At 47.7% G+C, this 12,084-nt stretch overlaps 1 protein-coding gene across 2 annotated transcripts in view; it reads left to right on the forward strand.

Moving 5' to 3' along the window:
* Positions 1-12,084, forward strand: part of senju (UDP-galactose transporter senju) — a 68,061-nt gene that overhangs the window by 47,733 nt on the left and 8,244 nt on the right. For both annotated transcript variants that reach the window (XM_068352868.1, XM_068352869.1), the window contains exon 7: positions 11,836-11,979. In XM_068352868.1, the coding sequence (XP_068208969.1) occupies positions 11,836-11,979 (144 nt within the window). The remainder of the gene's footprint in view (positions 1-11,835; positions 11,980-12,084) is intronic.

The following is a 12,084-nucleotide window of genomic DNA, read 5'->3' on the forward strand; positions in this document are numbered from 1 at the left end:
TGCACCTCCGTCCCCTTCAATTTCACCTAGCTGTTCACTGGAAAAAGGACAAGACGCTAGAAGCGGTCTCGATCCCCATTTCCGAGAAGATGAAGTCATCACTGACTTGGTGGAAGGACAACATCAACCTCAGAGAGGGTCTGCCCCTGGCTGTTCAGACCCCCAACCACGTTCTCTTCTCGGACGCATCGGACACGGGCTGGGGTGCGACATTAGACGGTCGGGAATGCTCGGGAACTTGGAACTCGAATCAAAGAACGTTACATATCAACTGCAAGGAGCTACTGGCAGTTCATCTGGCCTTGAAAAGCTTCAAGTCCCTCCTTCTAGGCAAGGTGGTGGAGGTGAACTCAGACAACACCACGGCCTTGGCGTACATCTCCGAGCAAGGAGGGACCCATTCTATGACGTTGTACGAGATCGCAAGGGACCTCCTCACCTGGTCAAGAGATCTAAACCTTTCTCTAGTAACGAGGTTCATTCAAGGCAACATGAATGTCATGGCGGATTGCCTCAGTCGGAAGGGTCAAATCATCACAACAGAATGGACCCTACACAAGGATGTGTGCAAGAGACTATGGGCCACATGGGGCCAACCTACCATAGATCTTTTTGCAACCTCGATGACCAAGAGGCTCCCAATTTATTGCTCGCCAATCCCGGACCCAGCAGCAGTTCATATAGATGCCTTTCTACTGGATTGGTCCCATCTAGACCTTTATGCATTCCCCCCGTTCAAGATTGTCAACAAGGTACTGCAGAAGTTCGCCTCTCACGAAGGGACAAGGTTGACGTTAGTTGCTCCCCTCTGGCCCGCGAGAGAATGGTTCACCGAGGTACTTCAATGGCTGGTGGACGTTCCCAGAACTCTTCCTCTAAGAGTGGACCTTCTACGTCAGCCACACGTAAAGAAGGTACACCCAGGCCTCCACGCTCTTCGTCTGACTGCCTTCAGACTATCGAAAGACTCTCGAGAGCTAGAGGCTTTTCGAAGGAGGCAGCCAGGGCGATTGCTAGAGCAAGGGGGACATCCACTCTTAGAGTCTACCAGTCGAAGTGGGAAGTCTTCCGAAACTGGTGCAAGTCGGTATCAGTATCCTCAACCAGTACCTCTGTAACCCAAATAGCTGACTTCCTATTATACCTGAGGAAGGAAAGATCTCTTTCAGCTCCCACGATCAAAGGTTACAGAAGCATGTTGGCAGCAGTCTTCCGTCACAGAGGCTTAGATCTTTCCAACAACAAAGATCTACAGGACCTCCTTAAGTCTTTTGAGACCTCGAAGGAGCGTCGTTTGGCTACACCGGGTTGGAATTTAGACGTGGTACTAAGATTCCTTATGTCAGAAAGGTTCGAGCCACTACAATCAGCCTCCTTTAAAGATCTCACTTTAAAGACTCTTTTCCTCGTTTGCTTAGCAACAGCTAAAAGAGTCAGTGAGATACACGCCTTCAGCAGGAACATCGGATTTTCATCTGAAACGGCTACATGTTCTTTACAGCTTGGTTTTCTAACCAAAAACGAGCTACCTTCTCGTCCTTGGCCGAAATCGTTCGATATTCCAAGCCTTTCAAATTTGGTTGGAAATGAACTAGAAAGAGTCTTATGCCTTGTTAGAGCTCTTAAGTTCTATTTAAGACGAACTAAACCTTTACGAGGACAGTCAGAAGCTTTATGGTGTGCTATTAAGAAACCTTCTTTACCTATGTCAAAGAATGCAGTTTCCTATTATATCAGACTGTTGATACGAGAAGCTCATTCCCATCTGAATGAGGAGGACCATGCTTTGCTGAAGGTAAGGACACATGAAGTTAGAGCTGTCGCAACTTCAGTGGCCTTTAAACAAAATAGATCTCTGCAGAGTATAATGGACGCAACCTATTGGAGAAGCAAGTCAGTGTTCGCGTCTTTTTATCTTAAAGATGTCCAGTCTCTTTACGAGAACTGCTACACCCTGGGACCATTCGTAGCAGCGAGTGCAGTAGTGGGTGAGGGCTCAACCACTACATTCCCCTAATTCCATAACCTTTTTTAATCTTTCTCTTGAAATGTTTTTTATTGTTGTTTTTTGGTTTGTCCGGAAGGCTAAGAAGCCTTTCGCATCCTGGTTGATTTGGCGGGTGGTCAAATTCTTTTCTTGAGAAGCGCCTAGATTAGAGGTTTTGATGAGGTCCTTTAGTATGGGTTGCAACCCTTGGTACTTCAGCTCCTAGGAGTCGCTCAGCATCCTAAGAGGATCTCGAGGCTCAGTAAGAAGACGTACTTAAAAAAGGCAGAGTAATTGTTCAAGTCGACTTCCTTACCAGGTACTTATTTATTTTATGTTTGTTATTTTGAATAACTGCTAAAATGAAATACAAAATACTTAGCTCATAATAATGTAAACAATTAATGCTGGTCTCTACCCACCATCATGGGTGTGAATCAGCTTATATAATCACCGGCTAAGTTTAATATTGAAAAATTTTATTTTTATTATTAAAATAAATTTTTGAATATACTTACCCGGTGATTATATATTAAAGGACCCTCCCTTCCTCCCCAATAGAGACCCAGTGGACCGAGGAGAAAATTGAGTTCTGTGTTTACATTGAGTACTGAGTACCTGCTCGACAGATGGCGCTGTTGATGTACACCCCCTACCTGCATAGCGATCGCTGGCGTATTTTGAACGTAGAGTTTTTCTGTCGGGCAGCAGAGCTGCAGCTTATATAATCACCGGGTAAGTATATTCAAAAATTTATTTTATTAATAAAAATAACATATTGTCATGGATATATTCTGGCTCTGTACCTGGATCCAACACTGAATATTAATGAATTGCTATATAGTTTTTATGTCCTATAGTTATACAGTATATCCAAGGTTAATTCTAATTTCATACCTATAAATCATGTTTTCGCAACCGCTATGTTTTTGTTTAAAAAAGGAATGACGAATAATTAGAGGATGGGAGGAGACATCCTCTGCTGACAGAGGCCGTATGTGTCACCTGAAAGTTTACTTTACTCTCCCGTATACACATGTATGAGCCAATTGGTATTTACATATATTTTTGTCTTGGGTGTTTACTGCTAAAGTCTAACATCAGTCCAGTATAATTTCACAAAGTGATCCCTATTACCTTGTTACACAAGATCATGGACAGTTGGAAAGTTTCTGGTGTTAGTTAAACACTGGTGTAGTGATATTTTTCCCTTAATGAATCTAGTTGAGATGGCCAGTTCAGTTACCGAGTCTTGCATGAATGAGGAAAATTTGAAGTGGACGGCACTTGGTGTATAAAAATAACAAGATTTTTTCTGATTGCATTCCATTATTACTATTACTACTACTACTATCCCTCTTGTTAATGAAGCTAGTAGATATTGGGTAAGTATTGAAATAAATGTTTTTTCCAAAATTCTTTTTGGGTTCACTAGTTAGAATTTAGTTTATGCAATATCATACAAAATTGGTCTAAACTGGCTAATTATTAGATGGTCCTATGTAGGGCTTTGGTACTCGTAAGAATTCATCTTAGTGTCTCTAGCAGTTATACAAGTTGCAAGTACATCTTTTTGATAAATCTCTCCCCTTTCCTTTGTCTGGTCTTAAAAAGATACATTCTGGTGAAACTTTCATACTGGTTCTTAATCACAAATCCTCATAGTCAACCTAAACATTCCATCCTGAGCATTATTTGGTGGAGTTGGTTATTTTAGTATAATATATATTATGGAGTGAAGGAAGCTCTGGGTGATAGGAGGATAGATGTGAGCGAGGCAAGAGAACGTGCTAGAAATAGGAATGAATGGCGAGCGATTGTGACGCAGTTCCGGTGGGCCCTGCTGCTGCCGCCGATGCCTTAGATGACCGCGGAGGTAGCAGCAGTAGGGGATTCAGCATTTTGAAGCTTCATCTGTGGTGGATAATGTGGGAGGGTGGGCTGTGACACCCTAGCAGTACCAGCTGAACTCGGCTGAGTCCCTTGTTAGGCTGGGAGGAACGTAGAGAGTAGAGGTCCCCTTTTTGTTTTTGTTTCTTTGTTGATGTCGGCTACCCCCCAGAATTGGGGGAAGTGCCTTGGTATATGTATGTATGTATATATTGTGGATGAGAACTGCAGTATATTTAAGACTTCTGAACATGTCCAAGTGTTCTGCTTGTACTGAGTTCTCTGGAAAGCATTGGAAGGTCATTTTATATCACTTGATAACAGTATGGATGTTCTGTCCCAAAAATATACATGTTAAGTTTATTCTTGGCTGATGTTAATCCTTTTATGGCTATAATGTTGTGTGTAAGAACAAACATATATTTGTTCCAACACGAATACTTACCTCGAACTACTTTCTTAGGAGTTACCTGTAATCTCCTCTCTACCGACCAGAGTTTTGTGTAGGGTACCCTCAATCCTGTTTTCTATGGAGGCCTACCTCGGCATTAAAGAATGTGCCCCGAGGGTAGGCTTATCGCTAGGTCGATGTCCGCTTGGGTCGAAATCTCCAGTAAGTTCTCTGGTCGCAACGTGTCAACACGTCGCTCTCGTTCTCTATCGATCCTTTGTGTGCGTTGTGTGTGTCCCACGTGTTTCCCGCGTGGTAACTTGTGTTTCCTGTGTACTGTTCCCGGGTGTTCCTGTGTGTTCACCTTCCACCCTTGTGCTTACCCAGTGTATTCCTTGATTCCCTGCGTACCTGTGTCTTGTGTTTGTGCAATATAGAACAAATCCGCCGTTGTCCTGGGCCTAGAGCCGGTAAATCGTGTGGAGCGTTCCTCTCCAAGCCTGAAGTGGACCCTCACTCCCTTTGCTCCTCCTGTAGGGGAAAGGTTTGTTCGTCATCAGATACGTGCCCCGAGTGTGTAGGTTGGAGTGATATCCAGTGGGTACGTTACGGAACTAAGAAGAGAAAATCGTCGAAACGTTCCCCCAGGAAGGCTAGCGTTACTTCGCCGCTACCATCACCCAGTGAACGGTCCGACGGGGCCTCTGTTTCGCCGTCCCCTACACAGAGTAGGGGCCGAGGTAAGTCTGTCGTGCAGAAAGAACAGTGCGATCTTCCCCAAGAATCTAGTGAGTGTGCAGTGGGGGTTGCGGGTCCTTCTAGGGCTAGTGAAGAGCTCAGCAGTGCGTCTGGAGAATCGGCCCTTGAGCTCGGGGGGCACGTGTCCTCCGATGACCCCTTGTGGGGTAGTAACGTTGTGTCTGTGTCTTCGCCCCCTTCGTGGGCCTGTGTTTCAGGGTCTTCGGCAGGCGGCGACAACCAGGGTAAGGTAGGTTCTACCGGGGGTGATGCCTTCGGTTGGAAGCTTCCGAAGACACCAGGTAGGTCCCCGTTGCGAATGGAAGAGGGCCTGGATCCCTGGTTTCCTAGCGTTGGGCGTCAATCATCGTTCCCGACCCCTCTCACGGAAGTCCCTGACGAATTCCTTCAACCGTCTACCTCGGGCACTCAACGAGTCACGAAGTCCCCCGCGGTCCCCGCTCCCACCCGCCGTGCGGTAAGTGCAGTGTCGTCGGGATCTTCAGAGGAGTATTACTCGTCGGGAGAAGACGCCAGGAGAAAACGTCGCCGTCGGAGAGAGCGGTCCAGGAGCAGGCGCTCCCGTTCAAAGTCGCGCTCCACATACAGCAGGAAACGCTCCCGCTCTCCAAGACGTAAGTACAGAAGGAGTAGGTCACCGGATGGCGATTGGGTCTTCGTACCCCGCGAGACAGGGGTACGTTGTTCCCCGGACCGCCGGTCCAAGGAGTTCTCGCCAAGGATACCTTCCTCCAAACACGGTTTTGACCCGCGCAAGCAAGTTCGTGAGAAGGACTCTACAGGCAGGCATAAGACCTCGAAGCCTCCGGTTCACCCCGCCCAGCGGGGGGAAACGCGCTTCCTTTCGGGCAGCCTGGCCGAACCAGCCCAGCTGGTGCGGCCTTCGGGTCGGAAGGAACGGTTCCCGCTGTCGGGTCAGCCCACGGGAACCGCGTCCTCGTCCCCCAGAGACTTTGAGCGGACGAGAGTCCTCGCTGAATCGACGATGCCTGCGTTAACCCCGGCCCCCGGTGCAGACGCCTCCACCGAAGAAGTCCAGTACCTCGGTAGGGCGGCGCCCCTGGCTCCAAGAACAAGACGTCCGGTGGGTGTGCCCGGCGACCCGGCTCCCCGGTCTCAAGCCGAGCCCTCGGCTGACGGTAGGGAGGGTTCCCCAACGGAGGACTCGGCCTATAGAGGGGTGATTGGCCTTATCAGGAGGCACCATAAGATTGAGGAACCTGCAGCTACTGACAAAGACTACTGGAGGTCCAGCCTTATACGGCTAATGCAGGCCCCTACCCAACCTAAGACCTCTCTAGCTCTTCCTCTAGCCCGAGATCTGGTCCTAGGGCAAGAATATGTTGACAAAGTGGTGGCTAGTAATGCCGAGGCCCCCAAAACTCAGAGTGCTTCAAAATTACTTCAGGGTCTCAAGACTCAGGGCAAGGTATATGTACCGGAAGGGTGTCGTCCAGGCCCCTGTAAAGTAGAGCCTTCCCTTGATATCCTGAGTCAGGGCGTCTCGGAGGATAGAGCCTCTTCGGCCCCAGTTTGTTTTTCTCCATCGGAGGCCTCCATGATGGAAGAAATGTCGAGGGACCTGGTGCACGTCTCCTCTTGGCTGGACTGGTGGGCTTCCACCTTAGTAGGAGTGCAAGCCTCGTTCAACCCCGCGGACCCGGAACAGCAGAACCTCCTGAGGGAACTTATTACCTCCGGGGGTAAAACCTTAAAGTTCTTGACGTAACAGTCTCTCGCCTTGACAGCGAATTGGGTACTCCGCAAGAGAGACACCATCCTGACTAAGGTGTCCCGGAAGGTCCCAGACAGGGAAGCGCGGGCCATAAGGAGCCTGCCCTTGTGGGGTGACTCCTTGTTCCCCTTAAAAGAATTAGAGACCATTATGGAGAAGGTCTCGAAGAGGAAAGATTTGAACACCCCCAGGCCTACGCCTACAAGGAGACCGCCCTACAAGAGGTCCGTTTCAGACAGTGCCGCGACGGCTCAGGCCTCTCCCAGCACGACGAGAAGAGAGGCTCCTTCTTCCTCCTGGTCCTCAGCGCCTCAGCCCCCCCGTAGGGGGGCTCCAGCATCTTCAGCCTCCTTTAGAACAGGCTATTCTGCCTCTAGGAGAGGCCATTCAGGCCGCTCCTCCAGAAGGAGATAGAGTGGGAGGCCCCCTATCCCCGCCCAAGCCTCGGGTTGGGGGATGCCTCAGACTACATTGGCAAGCATGGAAGGCTCACGGAGCAGAGCCTTGGACAGTGTCCGTACTGAAGGAGGGCTACAGACTGCCCTTCTTAGCAGAACCACCCCCTCTAATCCCGGCCAGCTGGGCGGAATGGCTGGCTCCCAAGGACCCGTTGAAGAAGACCGCCCTTCAAGAGGAAGTGTCCTCCATGTTGGAGAAGGGCGCCATGGAAGAAGTTCTTCACCCAGGCCCGGGTTTCTACAGTCGCCTGTTCCTGGTAGAGAAGGCGACGGGGGGGTGGAGGCCGGTTATAGATCTGTCGGCTCTCAACAAGTTCATCAAGAAAACAGATTTCAAAATGGACACTCCGAAGTCAGTCCTACTGTCCTTGAAGGAGAAAGATTATATGATGACCGTAGACCTCAAGGACGCCTACTTCCAAATTCCGGTCCACCCCTCGAGTCGAAAGTTTCTCCGGGTGAAATGGGGTTCCCAGATCCTGCAATTCAAGACCCTTTGCTTCGGATTGTCAACAGCGCCCCAGGTGTTCACGAGAGTCTTCACGACTGTCTCAGTGTGGGCTCACGAACGAGGCATTCGCCTCATCAGATACCTGGACGACTGGTTGCTTCTTTCCTCCTCGAAGGAACTCTTGGAAGAACAAGGGATGAAACTCCTCCAGTTTTTTAAGGATCTGGGCATCGTGATCAACCCGGAAAAATCAAACCTATCCCCATCCACCAGAATGACCTACTTGGGAATGACTCTAGATACCATTCTGGGAAAAGCCTTCCCTTCGGAAGACAGAATAAACAACCTCATGGAAATCATTCGTCCGTTCCTATCGGGGCGTCCCAGGAGAGCAAAAGACTGGCAAAGACTGATAGGGCACCTGGTGTCGTTGGAGAAACTAGTTCCCCAGGAGAGGGTAAGACTCAGGGCCGTGCAATGGAACCTGAAGAACCTCTGGTGTCAACTGGACTCGCAACAAGTACTAATCCCAGTTCTACCAAACACGAGGCCCTCCCTGGAATGGTGGCTTTGCCGGTCGAACTCGCTCAAGGGGATGCCCTTTGCGAACGACCCCCCCGAGTTACTACTGTTCACAGACGCCTCCAACCAAGGATGGGGAGCCCATCTCCTCGACGAGACAGCGCGAGGAACCTGGATGGACGGGGAAAAGGAACTCCACATAAATGTCCTGGAGTTGAAGGCAGTCCAGAAGGCTTGCCTACACTTCGCAGATCTTCTAAGGGGAAACACCGTGGCGTTGATGTGCGACAATGCCACGGTAGTAGCATACATAAAGAAGCAAGGAGGCTTGAAGTCGAAGGAGTTGTGCGATCTCACCATAAAGATTCTAGATTGGGCAGAAGAGAACCAAGTGGTGTTGTTAGCAAGGTTCATTCCCGGGAAGAAAAACGTGCTGGCCGACGGCCTCAGCAGAGTGGGCCAAGTAGTAGGGACAGAGTGGTCCCTCCTCCCAGAAGTAGCCAAGCTCATCATCCAACGTTGGGGTTCCCCGGTGATGGACCTCTTTGCAACCAAACTGAACGCCCAACTCCCCGTATATTGTTCTCCTTTACCAGATCCGAAGGCAGCCTTGAAAGACGCCTTTCAGCACAGGTGGGACAATCTAGACGTGTACGCTTTTCCCCCTTTCACGTTGATAAGGCAGGTGCTCAACAGAGTAAGGACAGCCCAAAACTTATAAATGACTTTGGTAGCGCCCTGGTGGCTGGAGAGAGAGTGGTTCGCGGACCTAAAAGACCTGGCGAGTCAACCTCCGTGGCCTCTACCCGACAGGTCAGACCTTCTACATCAACCTCATTTTCTCAGGCTCCACGACAACCCACAATCCCTACGTCTTCACGCCTGGAGACTATCGAGCGACTCCTGAAGAAGGAAGGATATTCTTCATCCACTGCTAAGAGAATGTCGCTATACCTGAGAAAGTCTTCAGCTGCGGTCTACCAAGCTAAGTGGGCCGCCTTCACGAAATGGTGCTCTGCGAGGCACTTAAAGCCCCGCAATGCCTCTGTCCCGGACATAGCGGATTTTCTGGTATTTCTCAGAGACAAAATGGGAATGTCAATCCCAGCCATAAAAGGGCCAAGTCTTCCTCCTGAAGGGCATCGACCTGGGGGCCTCTAGGCACATAGCGATGCTTGTCAAGAGCTTCGAGCAGTCCTGCCCCCCCACAAGCGAGTAGGGTGCCCCAGTGGGACTTAGCTAAGGTCCTGAAGATGTTGTGTGGCCCTCCCTTTGAACCTTTGAAAGATATCGTGGACAGGGATCTCACTCTCAAGGCAGTCTTCTTGCTGGCCTTGGCATCCACTAAGAGAGTGGGTGAGATCCATGGGCTGTCATATGACGTCTCTCATTCGAAGGGGTGGAAAGAAGTATCCTTCAAGTTCGTTCCTTCTTTTGTGGCGAAGATCCAGAACCCGGCGGTCTGGGATCCGAAGTTCGAAGGTTTCTCCATACCAGCCATCCCTAAGACGGGTAATTCGGAGGATTTGAAATTATGCCCTGTCCGGACCATTAGAAAATACTTGGAAAGAACGGCTCATCTCCGGCCAGGCATCAAGAGCCTCTTCGTCTCCACGGGTGTTACTAAGAAGCAAGTATCCAAGAACACCATTTCCTTCTGGTTGAGACAAGTTATTGCCAGAGCCTACAAGGAAGAAGGCCTGGCCGTGCCAGGCGCCCCCAGACCTCATGACATCAGAGGCCTGAGCACGTCCTTAGCCTTTGAGAAAAACATGGCAGTGGGTCAGATCCTTCGGGCAGGTACTTGGTCGAACCAGTCGACCTTTACTGCCCATTACCTCAAGGACTACTCGAGGAAGTCCTTAGACGGGTTCTCCATTGGAACAGTCATTTCCGCCTTCCAAGTGGTTTAACGGTAAAAGCCCCAGGCTCAATCACGGACAGCAACCGGGAGACACAGGTGCGTTTCCTTTCATCCTACCCAGTTGCTCCCATCCTCATCGGAGATTACCAACTTGTGCCATTGGATAACACGTTCTTCACGACTACGTTACTGGATGCAACATCAGAAGAAGTTTTTCAAAGGGTGAGTACTTAGACACTAACGTGAGCTCTTTATGTAGTTACCCTCTCGTCCGTTTTCTACTATGTACCGTTATTCCTAGGCTTCTTGGCCTCCGCTTGCTGGGTCTGTAGGTCAGAATAGCACTCCCGCCTCCTAAAGTGTAAGTCTCCTAAGAAAGTAGTTCGAGGTAAGTATTCGTGTTGGAAAAAATCAAAAATTTTAAGTAATTTTTATTTTTCCTAACATACTTACCGAGAACTACTTTCGGGTAATGGCCCTCCCTTCCTTCCCCGAGTGCCTCTCTTCCCTTGCTACTTCAATAGAACTTACTGGAGATTTCGACCCAAGCGGACATCGACCTAGCGATAAGCCTACCCTCGGGGCACATTCTTTAATGCCGAGGTAGGCCTCCATAGAAAACGGGATTGAGGGTACCCTACACAAAACTCTGGTCGGTAGAGAGGAGATTACAGGTAACTCCTAAGAAAGTAGTTCTCGGTAAGTATGTTAGGAAAAATAAAAATTACTTAAAATTTTTGATATTTTGACAATTTCTTAATATGAACTCTGCACTTTCAGATAACAATGCAGTAGGATTCAAATGTGTTTTTTGGAAGTGTCCATCTTTATAGTTCATTTCGGTAAAAAAAAAAAATAGTTTAATATTGAGGTTAAGATCATTTTTTTATTGAGTTTTTAATTTTATTTTGTTTCTTCTCGGTCATTGTTTTTATGCTTACCACTAACCATGCTGGATTATTATTATTATTATTATTATTATTATTATTATTATTACTAGCCAAGCTACAACCCTAGTTGGAAAAGCAAGATGCTATAATCCCAAGGGCTCCAATAGGGAAAAATAGCCCAGTGAGGAAAGGAAATAAGGAAATAAATAAATGATGAGAATAAGTTAACAATATATCATTCTAAAGACAGTAACAGAGTCAAAACAGATATGTCTTATATAAACTATTAACAATGTCAAAAACAGATATGTCATATATAGACTATAAAAAGACTCATGTCAGCCTGGTCAACATAAAAACATTTGCTCCAACTTTGAACTTTTGAAGTTCTACTGTTTCAACTACCCGATTAGGAAGATTATTCCACAACTTGGTAACAGCTGGAATAAAACTTCTAGAACACTGTGTAGTATTGAGCCTCATGATGGAGAAGGCCTGGCTATTAGAAATAACTGCCTGCCTAGTATTACAAACAGGATAGAATTGTCCAGGGACGTCTGAATGTAAAGGATGGTCAGAGTTATGGACAAGTCATTTTAATATCTCCATCTAATTTATTCTATTCCATTTGCTCTATTTAGTATTTTTTAGGATTTCAAAAATTTATGACATTTAATAAGGTAACGGTTATAAACTTCAGTGTCAAATAACAATGCCAGACAACAGGGTCAGGTAATCCAAAATACATTGCATTGTAATGCTTGAATTTTTCTTTAGGTGTTGATGACTTAATCCAAAAACATTTCCTTGGCAAAAGTGAGGACAAGTTGCCACACCAACAGTATTTCACACATGTTTCAGAGTACTTTTAGTTTCCAATGCTTTCAGATTTGGCAACCTATCGTTGTGATAATCATCCTGAATAATGCAGCCGTTGGTATTGTTACTAGTCTTTTCCTACGCAGCCTGAACTCCATCCTGAAAACATTTGCCTCTGCTCTTGAACTTGTATTTACAGCAGTCTTGTCATGGGTGAGTTCTTCATTTATTTGCGGCATCCTAGCTGCGCTGTTAATATCTTTGCAGCATCCCAAGTGCTTCGTTCATTTCTTTGCAGCATCCCAACTGCTTTGTTCA

The sequence above is a fragment of the Palaemon carinicauda genome, chromosome 29 (genome assembly GCF_036898095.1).
Source record: "Palaemon carinicauda isolate YSFRI2023 chromosome 29, ASM3689809v2, whole genome shotgun sequence".
NCBI classification, from domain to species: Eukaryota; Metazoa; Arthropoda; class Malacostraca; order Decapoda; family Palaemonidae; genus Palaemon; species Palaemon carinicauda.